This window comes from Coregonus clupeaformis, unplaced genomic scaffold (assembly GCF_020615455.1).
Source record: "Coregonus clupeaformis isolate EN_2021a unplaced genomic scaffold, ASM2061545v1 scaf0010, whole genome shotgun sequence".
Classification (NCBI taxonomy): Eukaryota; Metazoa; Chordata; class Actinopteri; order Salmoniformes; family Salmonidae; genus Coregonus; species Coregonus clupeaformis.
The window spans coordinates 234,730-255,757 of NW_025533465.1; the positions used below are offsets into that span (position 1 = coordinate 234,730).

Here is a 21,028-nt window from a genome sequence, read left to right on the forward strand (position 1 = left end):
GGTTAGGATAATTAGGTTTAGGTTAGGAAAAGGGTTAGGGTTAACTAAAATGTAAATTTTACAAAAGCTTGATTCCTTCTAGCCATGATCGCGAAACAGACCAAGATCGGGTCATGGCTAGAAGAGAGACAGCTTTTGTCAAGTTAACGTCAAAAGCCGAACTTTTTATCATTTTAGCTAACCCCAACCCTTTTCCTAACCTTAACCTAATTATCCTAACCTGCGTCGTACATTTTCCTAACCTGCTGCGTAAATTCTCCTAAACTGCTACGAAAAGTCAAATCGGACGTTAATGTGACAAAAGCTGGATACCCTCTAGCCATGACCCCAAGATCGGTTGAAGGACGAGCGTCGCGTAGGAGTGATGCGATCTGACGTAAGACAATGACCATGTTCGAGAGGATCAAAACCGCAATGTACCATTGTGACTGACTGACCTACAAATTATAAAGAGTCCTTATTTATGATGCAAGGTGATTTGTAGATCCGGCAGTCGCCTGCTGTCGTTTTGATGCTCTCGAACACGGCCAAGGATACTTCGCCATATTTGGTGGGGAGTGGAAAAGTCATCGCTAGAACAGAAGAGATATAGCGAAGATGTGGCAACTTTTGTAAAATGAACGTCAAAAGTGCATATTAGCTTACCCCTAACCTTAACCTAAGTATCCTAACCTGCTATGTTAATTCTCCTAACCTACGAAAAGTCAACTATGACAAACGCTGTATCCATCTAGTCAAAACCGAGTGGAAATTTCAACCGGATGCTTCCGATTTATACATCCGGTGAAACATCTGCCTCCTTGTTCTATCTGGGGTCATGTTGCGCCAACGGGCTTACCGGGAAGTTCTCTCAAAAACATGGTTTATACGGTTTCAAACAACACTGAGGTCGAATTCGCAACAGGTTTGCGTCCGGCTTCTCCCCAGCCCTCGCTGTTTCTTCGACGAACCGGTGCACGTGAAGGTAGATGGACTTTCTCCGCACCAGAAAGTAGAGTTGAGGTCCAAACTCAGGGATGATAAAGGGGTCACCTTCAGCGCTTCCGCTTTGGTCGCTGCAGATCCTAGCGGACAGGTGGACCTGTGCCGCTCTCCATCTCTGGGCGGCAGTTACACGGGAGTTGAATCCATGGGCTTGTTTTGGGCCATGGCGGCCGAGACTCCACACAGCAAACTGTTTAAAAAAAATGTGTTGGGTTCAATGATGGTTGACATAGAAGTGTTGCATGGGGACACAGGTGAGCTCTTGGCCACAGAGACCAACGAGAGGCGGTTCATGACGGAAGGGGTAAGGAGAATACCGTTGGCCTTGAACAAAGGGAGAATTCGGGGAGTCCTTTTTCTACCACCCGGTTAGTAGGCGATTCAAAATGCTCTGAATTGGGAAATTATATTTTTGGGTGCACAGGACCAGGTTTAAGAAACAATGTTCTAAGGAAATGGAAATCCATTGATTGTATGTACTGTAGGCCTACACATACCTTTTTAAGCAAAGGCCTATATTGATGATTGAAAAGTGTCTGAATATGTTGTGTGAGCTCTCCTAAGAAAAACACAAATTACAGTTTAGAAGGCCTATAGGCTTATGCCTTGATCACACGGACAGCGTCATTGTGCAAAATGGTACGCAGCATAATCTGGATATGTGTGCAACAAAAGTTAAACATTCACCTTCTGCTACCATTTCTGTCAAGCCGTCTACGCATACAGTTTGACTCATACGTTCGATAAATCCAACGTATGCACCACACATATCCTCACATGGTCTCTCCTATCATTGCTACGCAGACGACACACAATTATTTTTCTCCTTTCCCCCTTCTGATAACCAGGTGGCGAATCGCATCTCTGCGTGTCTGGCAGACATATCAGTGTGGATGTCGGATCACCACCTCAAGCTGAACCTCGGCAAGACGGAGCTGCTCTTCCTCCCAGGGAAGGACTGCCCGCTCCATGATTTCGCCATCACGGTTGACAACCCCATTGTGTCCTCCTCCCAGAGTGCAAAGAACCTTGGCGTGACCCTGGACAACACCCTGTCGTTCTCTGCTAACATCAAAGCGGTGACCCGATCCTGCAGGTTCATGCTCTACAACATTCGCAGAGTACGACCCTACCTTACACAGAAAGCGGCACAGGTCCTAATCCAGGCACTTGTCATCTCCCGTCTGGATTACTGCAACTCGCTGTTGGCTGGGCTCCCTGCCTGTGCCATTAAACCCCTACAACTTATCCAGAACGCTGCAGCCTGTCTGGTGTTCAACCTTCCCAAGTTCTCTCATGTCACCCCGCTCCTCCGCACACTCCACTGGCTTCCAGTTGCTGCTCGCATCTACTACAAGACCATGGTGCTTGCCTACGGAGCTGTGAGGGGAACGGCACCTCCTTACCTTCAGGCTCTGATCAGACCCTACACCCAAACGAGGGCACTACGTTCATCCACCTCTGGCCTGTTAGCTCCCCTACCTCTACGGAAGCACAGTTCCTGCTCAGCCCAGTCAAGTCACTGACCACCTTCCGGAGACACTTGAAACCCTACCTCTTTAAGGAATACCTGGAATAGTATAAAGTAATCCTTCTTCCCCCACCCCCCTTAAAAAATAAAAAGTGGTTGTCCTACTGGCTATCATAAGTTGAATGCACCAATTTGTAAGTCGCTCTGGATAAGAGCGTCTGCTAAATGATGTAAATGTAAAAATGTAAACATAACGCACTGCCTCTGCAACGCAATGCTGCAAGGCAAACGCAGCGTTCCATTGGAAATGAATGAACTTCTGGTGTACCAAAATGCAATGACGCTGTCGATGAGATCGAGGCACTAGGCCTTTGCATTAGATAACAAAGCCTACTTTGCATTGCATGGGTTTTATAAAGGTAGGCCAGAAACCATCTCCACCTGCAGTGAGTGACAAAACAGTAACAGTCCTACATTTCTCTTGTTGTTCTCTCTCTCCTATTCCTCTTTTATTCCCCCATCTTCACAGGGCAGGGTCCATTCCCCGGTGTACTGGATGTGTATACTCTGGGTGGAGGTATATCAGAGGTCCGGGCAAGTCTGCTGGCTAACAAAGGCTTTGTGGTTCTGGCTCTGGCCTACTCTGGCTTCCAGGACCTGCCCAAAACCGTGCCTAAATACTTTGATCTGGAGTACTTTGAAGAGGCCATCACTTTCCTGAGGCAACAGCCACAGGTTAGTGGAGGAAAAAGATAAGTGCCCATATTCATAAAACATCTGAGACTAGGAGTGCTGATCTAGGAACAGGTTCCTCATGTCCATATAATGTCCAGCACTCTTAACTCTGAGACACATTGTGAATGTGGGCCATTTGCTCCATGGGAAGAAAATGTCACCTTGAGGTTTCTCTCACTATGCGTCAATATTTAGTTAGCTGTGTAAATGCTACCATCTAGTGGCTGCTGTTTGCTCTACTCCAGGGGTTCTCAAACCTTTTTAGGGCCGGGACCCCATTTGTGTTAGCAAATTCATCAGGGACCACCTAACAGAGATGAGACCAAGTGACAATTTTGCAAGTCTTAACCTTTGAGTCTCGAGTCAAGTCCCAAGTAATAATGGACAAGTCTAAAGTAAAGTCCCAAGTTCCACAGCTCAGGTCAAGTCACAAGTCCCTAATTTTGGGTTTTGAGTCCTCAAGGCAATGGTTAAGTGTTTTATGCCAATTTCATTGCAATACATCTGTGATTTTGGACTCACATGTTTTACAAACTGCATTTTTTTAGTAGAATATACTTTTCAAAAGTCACCAGAACTGAGCTTCTCAGTCCTTCTACATAGAAATTCTCCCGAGGAGGATCCCGGACCCTAAGCAAGGGGACTGAAATTGGTCAAAACCGCAGTTTAATACATTAACAAAATGATCCTCTTTCCAAAAAGCATGATGGTCATGACTTCCTACATTAAAGGGGAGGTTAACTTGGCCCCAGACAATCGATCTGAGATAGACTTAAGTTTCAGTCATGGTATTTTTTTTGCTTTAACCCCTGTGACAATAAAACATTTTTTTTTTTTTTTTTTTTACTCTCTTCCTCTAGGTCCAGGGTCCAGGAATAGGAATCCTGTCCATCTCTAAGAGTGGGGACCTGGCTCTGTCCATGGCCTCTTTTCTCTCTGGCATCTCAGCCACAGCCTGTATCAACGGCAGCAATGCTAATACGGTGGCGCCACTGCACTACAAAGACCTCGTCATCCCTTCGGTCACGCCTATTGTAGAGAACATCACCATCTCACCGTCCGGCCTCCTCGACATCCGAGACGCCTTACCGGACCCAGAGACTGAGGGGAACCGCGGTTCTGTGATCCCAATAGAACGTTCCAGTTCTAGATTCCTCTTCGCCGCCTCTGAGGACGACAGGAATTGGAACAGCTGTCTCTTCGCCCAACAGGCCGCCGCCCGGCTGAGGCATCATGGGAAAGAGAACTTTGAGGTAAGGAAATAAACCTGAACGTAAACATTTTGTTAGCAAAAAATGTAATCAAGGACTAGATTAAACACATGATGTTTCAGCCTCAAAACTGCCTGCACTCAATAGCAGGGGTTGGAACTGAAATTATTTTCCCAATAGTTTCGTTCTGAACAGAACCACTATTTATTTTGTTCTGTTCCATTGTTCCGACCAACATAATAAAGTTCTGAACCGGTTCAAACCAGAAAAAATAACTGGTTTAATAGAATTCCTTTCGGTACCTTTTAATTTGTGAAATCGAAATTTTTCATTTAGCTTATTAAATTACTCCACCAATCAGGGCAGAATCTGCAGATAGAGCAGCTTTCTATGGACCGGCCAAGCTAGTTGTTTACATGCTTGATGACAGACAAGTGTTGGGCGCGAGATGCGACTGAAATTTTGCAGCGTAGGGAGATGGTGAGAGAGAGCGGTGGACATGGAGGAGGCTTGGCTTGAAGCGCTGGGCATCTTGATATGACCTGCATTTTAATGTGTCTAGGATATTTGTAGTAGGCTTATAATTAAATCACTGAATTATATACTAGCTAAATGCCTACGGAGGAGTGGCTAAAATGGAGGAACTTTGAATGTCATAGTTGGCTCAATGCCGAGGCTAGCTCAACACCCTGGACCAGAGCTAGCTAACAAGCTTGTGTGTGCAGCCGCACCAGAATTCAAAACACGTCTTACTAAATCCAATGTGAAACGTGATAACTATAGTATTCTTAACTAGCCTAGAAAACTAGCTGGCAGGCAGACACTGAAAGAAGTTTCTGAGTGACAGAGTGCTTTGCATAGGGGTAAATCCATTTTTATTCACCTTTTGACAGTACCCCTTTTTGATTTGAACGAAACCTTCCATACATACAATGCCTTCAGAAAGTATTTATATCCCTTGACTTTTTCTACATTTTGTTGTGTTAAAGCCTGAGATAAAAGAAACTCGCACACTGCTCTTGCTAGTATCACTTCTCTTTGTCAAGCTTTACGTACCGGCCTCAAGGCCTTTGTCCCAGCTCTTCCATGGCCTAGACACTAGACATGTCACCCATTGAGCATGTTTAGAATGCTCTGGATTGACTCTCTGGATACACATGTTTTTAGAAACTTTTGCAAATTTATTGAAAATGAAATACAGATATCTAATTTACATAATTATTCTCACCCGAGTCAATTCATGTTAGAACAGTGGTCACCAACCTTTTTTGAGCCGAGATCACTTTCTTAGTCAAAATGCAGGCTGAGATCTACCGCTCACATGACTTAAACATAAGGCTATGCAACATTAACCTATTAAAAACAGTTATTTGTGCTGTAGGCTATAGGCCCAATACATTATCACTGCATATTGGGCTATGCTTGAATTTCCCTGCCAATGTTGTTCTTCTCAGAACATTTAAAAATTATATTTCAAAACAAGGGTATATGAGCACACTGGTAATAGATCATCATTTGTTGTTTTACTTGTGAGGCACAGCTGAGTGAGCATACGTTGAAATAATTTGCTTTCTTTATTTTACTGGACTGAAGGTGCCTGCATCTGATGGTCAGTCTCAGTGGAGGGAGAGCATCAGAGGGTCCGGATCTCACAGTCGGACCGTCCCTCAGCAGTGTGACTTGAGTTTTTCCATCAGCTCGAAGACTATGTCCCCTTTTTGGTCAGTCTTAGCAGAGGGGGGAGAGCTGATGGACGGTCCGACGAGTGTGATCCCCCCAGAAGTGGCGCCGGAGAAGATGGCTGCTGTTTTACAGCCCTCTAACCAATTGTGCTATTATGTGTGTTTTTTCGCGTTATTTGTAATTTATTCTGTACATGTTTCTGCCACCGTCTCTTATAACCAAAAAGCGCTTCTGGATATCAGGACAGCGATTACTCACCTCGTATTGGACGAAGATTTTTTCTTCAACGAGTCGGACGCGAAGGATATCGAGTCCCAAATCCCCATCATTTGCATGAGACAGAGATATCGTGGACGTAGGTCGGGGTACCTTGTAAGGATCCGACGGCGAGCGAGTAAACTGCCTCTTCCATCAATCCTATTAGCCAATGTTCAATCATTTGAAAATAAATTGGAAGACCTAAGATTAAGGTTATCCTACCAACGGGACATTAAAAACGGTAATATCTTATGTTTCACTGAGTCGTGGTTGAATGACGACATGGATAACATACAGCTGGCGGGATATACGCTACATCGGCAGGATAGAACGGCTGACTCCAGTAAGACAAGGGACGGCGGTCTGTGTATTTTTGTAAACAACGGCTGGTGCATAAAATCTAATACTAAGGAGGTCTCAAGGTTTTGCTCGCCTGAGGTAGAGTATCTCATGATAAGCTGTAGACCACTCTATTTACCATTTATATTTTTTGTAGCTGTCTATTTACCACCACAAACCGATGCTGACACTGAGATTGCACTCAATGAGCTGTATGCCATAAGTCAACAGGAAAACGCTCATCCAGAGGCAGCGCTCCTAGTGGCCGGGGACTTTAATGCAGGGAAACTTAAATCCGTTCTACCTAATTTCTACCAGCATGTTAAATGTGCAACCAGAGGAAAAAAAAACTCTAGACCACCTTTACTCCACACACAGACGTGTACAAAGCTCTCCCACGCCCTCCATTTGGCAAATCTGACCATAACTCTATCCTCCTGCTTATAAGCAAAAACTAAAGCGGGAAGCACCAGTGACTCTGTTAATAAGGAAGTGGTCAGATGACGCAGATGCTAAGCTACAGGACTGTTTTGCTAGCACAGACTGGAATATGTTCCGGGATTCTTCCGCTAGCATTGAGGAGTACACCACATCAGTCACTGGCTTCATCAATAAGTGCATCGATGACGTCGTCCCCACAGTGACTGTACGTACATACCCCAACCAGAAGCCATGGATTACAGGCAACATCCGCACTGAGCTAAAGGGTAGAGGAGCGGGACTCTAACCCGGACACTTATAAGAAATCCCGCTATGCCCGCTGACGAACCATCAAACAGGCAAAGAGTCAATACAGGACTAAGATTGAATCGTACTACACCGGCTCTGACGCTCGTCGGATGTGGCAGGGCTTGAAAACTATTACAGACTACAAAGGGAAGCACAGCCGCGAGATCCCCAGTGACACAAGCTTACCAGACGAGCTAAATCTCTTCTATGCTCGCTTCGAGGCAAGCAACACTGAAGCATGCATGAGACCATCAGCTGTTCCGGATGACTATGTAATCACGCTCTCCGTAGCCTATGTGAGTAAGACTTTTAAGCAGGTCAACATTCACAAGGCCGCAGGGCCAGACAGATTACCAGGACGTGTACTCCGAGCATGCGCTGACCAACTGGCAAGTGTCTTCACTGACATTTTCAACTTGTCCCTGACTGAGTCTGTAATACCAACATTTTTCAAGCAGACCACCATAGTCCCTGTGCCCAAGAACACTAAGATAACCTGCCTAAATGACTACCGACCCGTAGCACTCACGTCAGTAGCCATGAAGTGCTTTGAAAGGCTGGTCATGGCTCACATCAACACCATTATCCCAGAAACCCTAGATCCACTCCAATTTGCATACCGCCCCAACAGATCTGCAGATGATACAATCTCTATTGCACTCCACACTGCCCTTTCCCACCTGGACAAGAGGAACACCGTGAGAATGCTATTCATTGACTACAGCTCAGCGTTCAACACCACAGTGCCCTCAAAGCTCATCACTAAGCTAAGGACCCTGGGACTAAACCCCTCCCTCTGCAACTGGATCCTGGACTTCCTGACGGGCCGCCCCCAGGTAGTTAGGGTAGGTAACAACACATCTGCCACGCTGATCCTCAACACGGGGGCCCCTCAGGAGTGCGTGCTCAGTCCCCTCCTGTACTCCCTGTTCACCCATGACTGCATGGCCAGGCACGACTCCAACACCATCATTAAGTTTGCCGACGACACAACAGTGGTAGGCCTGATCACCGACAACGATGAGACAGCCTATAGGGAGGAGGTCAGAGACCTGGCCGTGTGGTGCCAGGATAACAGCCTCTCCCTCAGCGTGATCAAGACAAAGATGATTGTGGACTACAGTGGGAAAAAAGAGGACTGAGCACGCCCCCATTCTCATCAACGGGGCTGTAGTGGAACCGGTTGAGAGCTTCAAGTTCCTTGGTGTCCACATCACCAACAAACTATAATGGTCCAAACACACCAAGACAATCGTGAAGAGGGCACAACAAAGCCTATTCCCCCTCAGGAGACTGAAAATATTTGGCATGGGTCCTCAGATCCTCAAAGTTCTACAGCTGCACCATCGAGAGCATCCTGACTGGTTGCATCACCGCCTGGTATGGCAACTGCTTGGCCTCCGACCGCAAGGCACTACAGAGGGTAGTGCGTACGGCCCAGTACTTCACTGGTGCCAAGCTTCCTGCCACCCAGGACCTCTATACCAGGCAGTGTCAGAGGAAGGCCCTAAAAATTATCAAAGACTCCAGCCACAGTAGTCATAGACTGTTCTTTCTGCTACCGCACGGCAAGCAGTACCGGAGCGCCAAGTGTAGGTCCAAAAGGCTTCTTAACAGCTTCTACCCCCAAGCCATAAGACTCCTGAACAGCTAATCATGGCAACCCGGACTATTTGCATTGCCACCCCACCCCTATTTATGCATAGTCACTTTAACTCTACCCACATGTACAGTGGGGAGAACAAGTATTTGATACACTGCTGATTTTGCAGGTTTTCCTACTTACAAAGAATGTAGAGGTCTGTACTTTTTATCATAGGTACACTTCAACTGTGAGAGACGGAATCTAAAACAAAAATCCAGAAAATCACATTGTATGATTTAAGTAATTAATTTGCATTTTATTGAAGTGTACCTATGATAAAAATTACAGACCTCTACATGCTTTGTAAGTAGGAAAACCTGCAAAATCGGCAGTGTATCAAATACTTGTTCTTCCCACTGTACATATTACCTCAATTACCTCGACTAACCGGTGCCCCCGCACATTGACTCTGTACCGGTACCCCCTGTATATAGCCTCCCTACTGTTATCTTATTTTACTGCTGCTCTTTAATTATTTGCTATTTTTTACTTATCAGTTTTTTACTTAACACTTTCTTTTTTTCTTCTTAAAAACTGCATTGTTGGTTAATGGCTGTAAGTAAGCATTTCACTGTAATGTCTACACCTGTTGTATTCGGCGCATGTGGCAAATAAAATTTGATTAGATTATTTCTGTCTCATTCACAAATTCATGTTGTTACTCCTATAAATAGAGAAAGTGAAAACAACACACAGCTGCTAATAATAACGCAAGCCTATTGATACACTTTGCTAATCATTCATCGAAGCTGCAGTGCTGGTTTCAGCGTGAGTGGAGAAGCACATTTCATGGCTTATAAAAACTTAAACATGAACTCACTCATAAAATCAGCAGCTCTTTGCTCTATTCTTTGACAGCCTCTCTCTTCAGAAGTTTTAATATCACAGAATCAACTTACTTTGCTGTGCGCTTGAGGAAGCAGCAGACACAGTGATCTGAGCAATCCGATTGGCTAGCGGTAGGCCTATAGGTGCACTTGATTTGCTCTCTGGGCATGCCGAGTAGGTAGAGTGTGTAGCTTCAGACACTTGAAGTGGTTAAAATGGAAAAACTGGTGGAAAAAGTACCTAATTGTCATACTTGAGTAAAAGTAAAGATACCTTTTAATAGAAAATGACTCAAGTAAAAGTGAAAGTCACCCAGTAAAATACTACATTTACATTTTAGTCATTTAGCAGATGCTCTTGAGTAAAAGTATTTGGTTTTTAAATATACTTAAGTATCAAAAGTAAATGTAATTACTAAAATATACTTAAGTATCAAAAGTAAAAGTATAATTTCAAATTCCTTATATTAAGCAAACCAGACGGCACCATTTTTACTCAGATATAATTTTATAAATGAAGCGTTTGTTTATTAAGTCCCCCAGATCCAAGGCAGTAGGGATGACCAGGGATGTTCTCTTAAAGGGTGTGAATTTGACAATTTTCCTGTCCTGCTAAGCATTCAAAATGTAATGAATACTTTTGGGTGTATGGGAAAATGTATGGAGTAAAAAGTAAATTTTCTTTAGGAATGTAGTGAAGTAAAAGTTGTAAAAAATAGAAATAGTAATGTACAGAGTTAAGTAGTACGTTAAAGTATTTTTACTTAAGTACTTTACACCACTGTGGAAACACTTCGTCTACCCGGTGCGCAGGGCAGCTTAATCAAGTGCACCTACTGCCAACAGCGCAAGTCAGAAAAAGGCAGGAATGCAAGGCTTGATCTTTGGGTTTATTATAGAAAATGTTTTGCGATCGACTAGGAATGCCTTGGAGATCGACTGTTTGGTGACCACTGTGTTAGAAACACCTTTGGCAGCAATTAACTGAGTTTTCCTGGATAAGTCTCTAAGGCCCCGATTCCGACCCGAGTTAAGCGCCCGTAAATGGAACATAATTTTCTCTCTATGCATATTCTGACCTTGAACTTAATCAGGAGAATAGCATGCTATTCACCCACTATTAGTTTGAGGTGGAGCTGAAATAAATGGTGTGGCGGAGGTGTCTACCATTGCACCGTATTTTGACCTTGAATAATTCCCTCATAGTTTCACCACCTTTATGCACGAGGAAACCATGAATACGGCCGTGCATATCTGCCGGTTCTAGGTGGAAAAAGCTTCTACTTAATTTTTTAAGTTTCTAAACACTTCTATACTAAACAAAAACATAAACACAACATGTAAAGTGTTGGTCCCATGTTTCATGAGCTGAAGTAAAAGATCCCAGAAATGTTCCATATACAAAAAAAGCTTATTTCTCTCAAATTTTGTTTACATCTTAGTGAGAATTTCTCCTTTGCCAACATAATCCTTCCACCTGACAGGTGTGGCATATCAAGAAGATGATTAAACAGCATGATCATTACACAGGTGCACCTTCTGCTTGGGACAAAAGGCCACTCTAACGTGCAGTTTTGTCACACAACACAATGCCGCATATGTCTCAAGTTGAGGGAGCGTGCAATTGGCATGCTGACTGCAGCAATGTCCACCAGAGCTGTTGCCAGAGAATGTAATGTTCATTTCTCTACTATAAGCCGCCTCCGTCGTTTTTAAGAATTTGGCAGTACGTCCAACCGGGCTGACAACCGCAGACCACTTGTAACCACGCCAGCCCAGGACCTCTACATCTGCCTTCTTCACCTGCGGGATCATCTGAGACCAGCCACCCGGACAGCTGATGAAACTGTGGGTTTGCACAACCGGAGAATTTCTACACAAACTGTCTGAAACCATCTCAGGGAAGTTAATCTGCATGCTCGTTGTCCTCACCAGGGTCTTTACCTGACTGCAGTTTGGCGTCGTAACTGACTTCAGTGGGCAAATGCTCACCTTCGATGGCCACTGGCACGCTGGAGAAGTGTGCTCTTCACGGATTAATCCTGGTTTCAACTGTACCGGGCAGATGGCAGACAGCGTGTATGGCGTCATTTAGGTGAGCGGTTTGCTGATGTCAACGTTGTGAACAGAGTGCCCCATGGTGGCGGGGGGGGGGTTATGGTATGGGCCGGCATAAGCTACGGACAACGAACACAATTGCATTTTATCCATGGCAATTTCAATGCACAGAGATAACGTGACGATTGTCGTGCCATTCATTCACCGCCATCACCTCATGTTTCAGCTTGATAATGCATAGCCCCATGTCGCAAGGATCTGTACACAGTTCCTGGAAGCTGAAAATGTCCCAGTTCTTCCATGGCCTGCATACTCACCAGACATGTCACCCATTGAGCATGTTTAGGATGCTCTGGATTGACGTGTACGACAGAGTGTTCCAGTTCCCGCCAATATCCAGCAACTTCGCACAGCCGTTGAAGAGGAGTGAGACAACATTCCACAGGCCACAATCAACAGCCTGATCAACTCTCTGCAAAGGAGATGTGTCGCACTGCATGAGGCAAATGGTGCTCACACCAGATACTGACTGGTTTTTCTGTTCCACGCCCAGATGCATATCTGTATTCCCAGTCATGTGAAATCCATAGATTAGGGCCTAATGAATTTATTTCAATTGATTGATTTCCTTATGAACTGTAACTCAGTACAATCATTGAAATAATCATACAATAACTTCCTGTTATTGTAATGGTGAGAGGTTAGCATGTCTTGGGGTTATAATGTTTGTGCGTCTAACTTTCTCACTCATCATTATTCAAGATTCATTCATCATTATCCGTAATCATGGTAGCATCCACATGAATGTAAAAGTGTTCAACCCCTATTGTACACTTTTTTCACCTTCCAATATTTCATAGATTGAACTTGAATATGACAACTTTCAGGATGACTCAAACCACTTTTTTTATTGATCAATATATTTAGTGCGTAAAGACTCTCCCAACCAGTTTTGATTTTTATTCATACAAACTTTCCTAACCCTAAAATGTGCCTTAATCTACAAGATCAGAGTATTTTTAAATCTATCAGTTGGTGCTGAAACGGCCACAAATATACATACAGTGCATTCGGAAAGTATTCGCACCCCTTGACTTTTTCCACGTGTTATGTTACAGCCTTATTCTAAAATTGATTCAATAGTTTTTTTCTCATCAATCTACACACCCCCGATTGCTCAGTTTGGCCGGGCGGCCAGCTCTAGGAAGAGTCTTGGTGGTTCCAAACTTCTTCCCCATAATGACAAAGCAAAAACAGGTTTTAAGAAATTTTTGCAAATGTATTAAAAATAAAAAACTGAAATTTACATATGTTTTCATATTACAGCCTCGAGTCTTCTTGGGTATGACGCTACAAGCTTGGCACACCTGTATTTGGGGAGTTTCTCAGATTCTTCTGTGCAGATCTTCTCAAGCACTGTCCGGTTGGATAGGGATCGTTGCTGCACAGGTATTTTCAGGTCTCTCCAGAGATGTTCGATCGGGTTCAAGTCCGGGTTCTGGCTGGGCCTCTCAAGGACATTGAGACTTGTCCCGAAGCCACTCTTGCATTGTCTTGGCTGTGTGCTTAGGGTCGTTGTCTTGTTGGAAGGTGAACCTTCGCCCCAGTCTGAGGTCCTGAGTGCTCTGGATCAGGTTTTCATCAAGGATCGCACTGTACTTTGCTCCGTTCATCTTTCCCTCGATCCTGACTAGTCTCCCAGTCCTTGCCGCTGAAAAACATCCCCACAGCATGATGCTGCCACCACCATGCTTCACCGTAGGGATGGTGCCAGGTTTCCTCCAGACGTGACACTTGGCATTGAGGGGAAAGTATTCAATGTTGGTTTCATCATACCTGAGAATCTTGTTTCTCATGGTCTGAGAGTCCTTTAGGTGCCTTTTGGCAAACTCCAAGTGGGCTGTATGTGCCTTTTACTGAGGAGTGGCTTCCGTCTGGCCACTCTACCACAAAGGCCTGATTGGTGGAGTGCTGCAGAGATGGTTGTCCTTCTGGAAGGTTCTCCCATCTCCACAGAGGAACTCTGGAGCTCTGTCAGAGTGACCATCAGGTTCTTGGTGACCTCCCTGACCAAGGCCCTTCTCCCCCGATTGCTCAGTTTGGCTGGGCGGCCAGCTCTAGGAAGAGTCTTGGTGGTTCCAAACTTCTTCCATTTAAGAATGATGGAGGCCACTGTGTTCTTGGGGACCTTCAATGCTGGATAAATGTTTTGGTACCCTTCCCCAGATCTGTGCCTGACACAATCCTGTCTCGGAGCTCTACGGACAATTCCTTCGACCTCATGGCTTGGTTTTTGCTCTAGAGGCGAAAGAAACGCACACCTATTTAGGCGAGGTGCTGGCTAACGGAGTAAAACACTTGAAAAAGAAAAGGGAAGCCGCACACTCTAGGAGCTCAGATGCAATTATTTAATATCCTAATAACCAACGTTTCGACAGACAAGCTGTCTTCATCAGGGTATAATGACAAACACTTCGGGTCACTAGTTTATATAGTGTCAAAGGACACACGCAGGTGTCTGTAATCATGGCAGGGTGTGGCCTAATAGCATTGGTTAATTCACAGATAAACAGAACATACAAAAAACATGGATAGCATACGATCATAGATACAACTTGGCTACATAGGCCCACAAACATTTACAATGAATAGCAAAATCACAATAATCACAAGAATGGCTTCAAATCAAAGTCTACGTTGAGACTGAAGGGAGCAAGGGTCTTTAAATTAAAGATCCAGGTAGCCTCTCGTTTTAACAATAAGTTGTTGAGGTCACCCCCTCTCCTAGGGAGGGTGACATGTTCGATGCCGATATAACGTAGGGACGAAATCGAGTGGTTCGCTTCCAAAAAGTGGGCAGCGACTGGCTATTTTGAGTTTTTGCACCTAATGGTGCTACGATGCTCCGAGATTCGTACTTTTAATTCGAGCTTTGTTTTACCCACATGTCTACCACAAGGACAAGTTATAAAATAAATAACTGCCTTAGTGGAGCACGTAATGACACCTTTGATTGGGATCTGTTTCCCTGTTTGGGGGTGTTTTTAAAGGATATACATTTGTAAGTGCCATTGCATTGAGCGCAGCCGTTACACTTGTAGTTTCCATCTGGTAGAAGCGATAATAGACGTTGTGCAGGGATATTTAGGGGTGGTAAATCCGAGTTTACCAATTGATCTGAGGCTTCTGCCCCGCGAGAATACAACCAATGGAGGGTCCGAAAACACATTACCAATACTGTCATCGGATCTTAGAATGTGCCAATGTTTGAACGATTCCCTTAATTTGTTCAGAGCACTTTGAATAGCGTGTAGTTAGAATGCAAGAATGCTTCTTTTTGCGAGACTGTCCCTGAAAGAGGTCAAGTCTCGATTTGTTTTGAATTTTCTGAATGGCAGTATTAATCTGACCATTTTTGTACCCCCTCTCCTTGAATTTTCTTTGCGTCGCAGCCATATTTCGGTTGAAATCAGATTGTTTTTTACAAATTATTTTGATTCAACAGAATTGGCTGTAGGGCAAACTGTTTTTCAAGGGAAGCGGGTGACAACTATCATCCCTCAAACTGTTACGATCAGTAGGTTTCCTGTAAAGATCAGTGTATAGAACATTCTCCTCACACAAAATCAGAAGATCAAGGAAACTGATTTGACGTGTGTCCGATTGCATAGTAAATCTCAGGTGCTCAGAACAAGAGTTAAGAAAAGCATGGAATGCCTGGAGCTGTTTTAAATCACCCCTCCATAGAACAAAAATATCATCAATGTACCGTTTCCAAATAGTAATGTTAGGCAAGAAAACATTTGAGAGGATTGAAAATAGACTCTCAATGTAACCCACATACAAATTAGCATAGTTAGGAGCCATAGGGGATCCCATAGCAGTACCCTTCGTCTGAATAAATAAATAATTTAGAAACATGAAGTAGTTGTGTGTGAGTACTATTTCAGCCAATGTTATAATGCATGCACTGGAAGGTAGTTCATTTGGGTCACGTTGCAGAAGAAAATGTTCCATGGCTTCAATACCGCCCTCGTGTGGAATATTTGTATATAACGACTCAACATCAAAAGTAACAAGCAAGGTATTATCAGGGAGAGGATCAAGAGATTCAATAATAGAGGTCATACTGCTGGTGTCCTTTACAAAGGAGGGGAGCTGTTCTGCGAGAGGTCTAATAAAAAAGTCAACAAAGGTTGATAAAGGGGATGTTACTGCATCAATGCCCGCTACAATAGGGCGCCCTGGAGGTTTTGTAACAGTCTTGTGTAATTTCGGCAAAGTATAGAAAGTTGTAATTTTAGGGTGTTGAATAGCCAAAAAATCTTGTTCTTTTTTGTTTTTTTGACCAGAACTTAAATACCTAGGCCAGTAAAGATATTGTTCTGAAATTAGGAAGTGGGGTCACTTCTGAGTTTCTTGTAAAAGCAGTTGTCTGTGACACTCATTTACATAAACTGTCCTATCCATGAGTACAACCGACCCACACATATCAGCAGGGCGGGTAAAAACTGACGTATTGGATTGTAAATCTAGCAAAGCTTATTTTTCATCCTTGGGTAAATTTTGACAAGATATGTACTCATGTTTGTTCTTAAGGAGATTACCAACATATTTTTCAACGAGTCTGCAATATGTCTCAATAGAGTGATTTGCGATTGGCTGGAGGTACAAAATAACTCTTACTTCTGAAAGGAGTATGTGCAGGTGAGCCGCCTACATGTTCAGTTGAAATATCACGATTAGGGGAGCTAAAGTATTCCCTTAAACGGATGTTTCTAAAAAACTTAAACATGTCTACCTTAACATCAAAATCGTTGCACTGAGTTGTAGGTACAAAAGATAACCCTTTATTAAGCAAGGAAACATGGGCAGGACTCAATATCTTGCTTAATAAATTAAAGACACTCAGTCCTGTGGGTTCTGGGACCGTGTGAACTGTCCCCTCTGCCTCTGGTAGTCGTTTCTTCTTACCCCGTCGTGTACGGCATCTCGTTGGTATGAGTGACCGCGGCCACCTCCGCGCTTCCGTCGGCCCAGTCTCTCGTTGGATAAAAAACTGGCACTGGAAGTGGATGAGGCACTAGTTGTAGAGCGTTGGTCAGACGGGAGTGGATAGAAGTTAGCGGCCCCCCTCCTGCGTCTGTCATGGAGAGGAGGAGCAGGACTTTTCTTGTCAGGGTTTCTCCAGAAGTAGACTTTGTCCTCTGCCTTTTGGTTTTTGCTCTGACATGCACTGTCTACTGTGGGACCTTATGTTGACAGGTGTGTGCCTTTCCAAATCATGTCCAATCAATTGAATTTACCACAGGTGGACTCCAAGTTGTAGAAACATCTCAATGATGATCAATGGAAACCGGATGCACCTGAGCTCAATTTCGAGTCTCATAGCAGTCTGAATACTTATGTAAATAAGTTTTTTATTTTTATTTTATACATTTGCAAAACATTAACCTGTTTTCGCTTTGTCATTGGGGTAATGTGTGTAGATTTTATGAAAATAAAAAAACATTTAATCAATTTTAGAATAAGGCTGTAAAGTAATAAAGTGGAAAAAGGGGAAGGGGTACTGAATACTTTCCGACTGCACTGTACTTCCAGCTTATACATACTATATACATCTGACGGACACAGTATATTTTACAATAGTTATCTTTTGTTTGTTTTTATACCCATCCTTCAGCTACCCTCAACCCTTCCCATCGTCATTGAAGACCTTCCAGTTTTTATTTATATTTGCCGTATATGTTTAAACTGTGCTGTTTCACAAACAGATAATTGTTGTTATCAAGCGACAGTTGTGTCCGTCATTCTTAATGTTTCTATGTTTTCTGACTGCACCTTAACTTGGCGTTGGTTGATGTTCTTTCCTCTTTTCCTTTCACCTCCAGGTGTTGATGTACCCCAGGGCGGGGCACTTCCTGGAGGTACCCTACATGCCCCACTGCCCGTCTGGCTTCCACCCCGCGGTGGCTAGAGTGGTGGTGTTTGGGGGAGAGGCTAAAGCCCACCATCAGGCTCAGCTGGACCTGTGGAGGAGGGTCCAGGAGTTCTTCAGGAAACACCTGGACGGAAACAACACTGCTCAGAAAGATACCTTATAAACTAGATCTGGCACCGGACAACATAGCCGGGAAGATTTTAATTTAACAGACATTTTAGAAATTTACCAGACATCCATATGCATTCTAAAAAGAAAGAGGGCAATAAACTGCCGACCTGACGATGCCAGCGCCATCAATAAACGAGGGATAGCCTATTGGCCAAATGAGCCACATTTAATTGTCCTTAAAAACAGCCTATAACAAATGACAAAAACACTTATTTCAGTGTGTTAGATGTGTAGTGTAAGCAAAAATGTATGGCCTATTGATTTATTGGTTTTTACTTTCCTAAAACAATAATTGTCCACCTCACGTTTCAGCTGTTGGAAATTTGAGCACTAAATGCATCAGGGCATTGCATGCATATGCCTATAGGCTTAGACGTCCACTGTATGATATTAATATTTAATTAATTATATTAATATCTCCCCTGAGACGGAGAGAGGAGATATGCCGGTGGCGTGCTACGATACCGCCATGCATTTGTCAGATGGCTACAGCGTCTGCAAGATATAGGTGTACAGAAGGAGGCTTATTCATTCATTTTCAATCAGAATATTTTTTATAAAGATAAGCATTATATTTTTTATAGGAGTAACTCTGGTAGGCCTAAAACATCCTTCTATATCATAGGCCTGCAGCAGCTAAAGCTTAATAGGCCTAATGGCCACACCAGACCTTCACAAAGCTTCTAAACTTTATTAGGGTAATATCAAAAGTAAGTCAAGTCATTGTTTACAGAGGAAAATATGAGCAGGCTATTATATTGCGCAAACACACCATTATACATTTGAAACATAATTTGGCCAAAGAAAATGTCTCAACAGAATTAAACAAAACACTTGCGAAGCAATTACCAACAAAAGCTAGTGCCTACCGTACCCAACAAATGACAGCAATAGGCTAATAATATTTATTTTACAACAGGCCCACTTTTAACCTATTTTAAACTAAATATGAAGCACACACAGATCGAACTTAAATTAGCCAACGAAAATGTCTCAACGGAATTATACAAAACACATTTTACATATTTAAAGAACTGGTTTAGATTAATAAATAGGCCTACAATAATAGCCATATACAATAATAGGCTAATGATAAAACTAATTAATATAAATATGAAAATTAAAAATTCCAAAATTGCATCCTACCTGAATAGCGAGTTGCACAGTAGCCTGCATTTGGACGCGCCAACGTTCTTCTAATCTTTGTCCAGTACAATATTAAATCTTGTCCACACAGAGGACATTAATATGAAAATTAAAAATTCCAAAATTGCATCCTACCTGAATAGCGAGTTGCACAGTAGCCTGCATTTGGACGCGCCAACGTTCTTCTAATCTTTGTCCACTACAATATGAAATCTTGTCCACACAGAGGACATTCCCCTTGTAGGCTTTTCACTATAGACATACTTTTTCCCCCTCTAACTTTCATTTTACTTAAATGAAAAAGGCCTCTATATTCGCAATTTACATTGTTGCCAAGGATGGCTTGCTAGCTAGCTACAGTGTTTGTCAGTTTTCTTGTAAACAACTCAGCTAATGAGTGGAATGATAATTTGCGACTAGACTTGGGAGCTCATTGGGGCTTCAGGTGCCAGGGGGTTAGATGATTCCACCAGGTTTTTGGTCTCTGGATATACCGGTAATATTCAACTCCAGAGCATAAAAAAAAACTCCCATAGGCCTATTTCCCGTGGGCACTTGTTTCTCTTTAAAATGCTATGTTTTTATAGGCCCACCATGAACCCATTTATCCTTATCTAAAAACCGTAGACCTGTAGGCTCGGGCTGGTCCTGTATGTCCGTTGCACATGACACCCAAGCTGGGAGTGGCCAGGAGTGTAATTTCCACCTCCAGTGTGGGCTGACTAATCTTCTGGCTCACGTTTGTGGCCTAGTGCTTATTTGACTTGTTATTTACCTTGCTTTATATGACAGCATTATTTGAAAAGATTTTAGGTTAGTTTCAGAGTTGGGTAAAACAGGGCAGCGGGTCATGAGATATGCCATTTAATATTTTACGCACAGGCCCACCATAGACTATAATAAGCACAGCAGAGCAGTTGATACTGTAGCTTCTATACCAGGAATGGGCAACTTTGATGGAGGTGGGGGTCACAAAAAATCTGAACTCCTCATGAGGAACTGCAGTGACTCGTGGGTCTGCATACGTACATCCATACCCACACATGCAGTCAACTAATTTGTGGGATCAATCAATTTGTGCAGTTAAACTACTTAACTCTCTTAACTAAATGCATTATACCCTAGCCTTTTGGGGGCCCTAAGCGGAAGCGAGATTTGGTTGGGGGGCCCACCCCACCTCACGGGCAAAGCATTTTACTGGCCCCTGTCTTGACAGCAGAGAGACATTTTTTTATTTTAAAGGTCAACTGCACTTCCTGATTTGGCCTCGTTTTCATGCTAGTAGATACCCATAGACTTCCAGTCATTGCGCTAAAGCTAGTTAGCATTGGCTCACAAAACTACCTCTAACTTCCTTCATACTGGACACAGAGACATAAAAATGGTATCCACAAGTTCATCGGACTCTGGGGAAGTAGATAAAGTGCCTCATTGCCAAAATCCCGAAGTATGCGTTTAAGAAATGCTAGCGGGCCATGACCGAAGGCAAACGAGTTGTCTTGGGGGTGTGGTTTAATGTGGGTGTTTCTTGGGTGTGCCTTTGCCATTCAATCACAACAAACAAGTGCAGTAGTTAGTACAGCAAGGTAAGCTAGCTTTGCTATGGAGAACAACGTTTTGAAGTTGAGGACTTCTCCCTTCCTGACTGACTCGCTATCAAATCAAATGTTATTTGTCACATGCGCTGAATACAACAGGTGTAGACCTTACTGTGAAATGCTTACTTACAAGCCCTTAACCAACAATGCAGTTCAATAAATAGTTATTTAATAAATATAATAAAGTAAAATAAAAACATTCTAAGTAAACAATAAAATTACATAACAATAA

General features: G+C 43.3%; 1 protein-coding gene and 1 pseudogene across 1 annotated transcript; one reads left to right on the plus strand and one right to left on the minus strand.

Moving 5' to 3' along the window:
- The window catches only part of LOC121551767, a 67,748-nt pseudogene that overhangs the window by 24,613 nt on the left and 22,107 nt on the right, over window positions 1-21,028 (minus strand).
- Window positions 238-20,494, plus strand: LOC121551061 (acyl-coenzyme A thioesterase 1). The gene is made up of 4 exons (XM_041863589.1): window positions 238-1,352; window positions 2,985-3,190; window positions 4,051-4,443; window positions 17,832-20,494. The coding sequence occupies exons 1-4, from the start codon at window positions 818-820 to the stop codon at window positions 18,042-18,044; spliced, it is 1,347 nt and encodes a 448-aa protein (XP_041719523.1). The 5' UTR covers window positions 238-817; the 3' UTR covers window positions 18,045-20,494.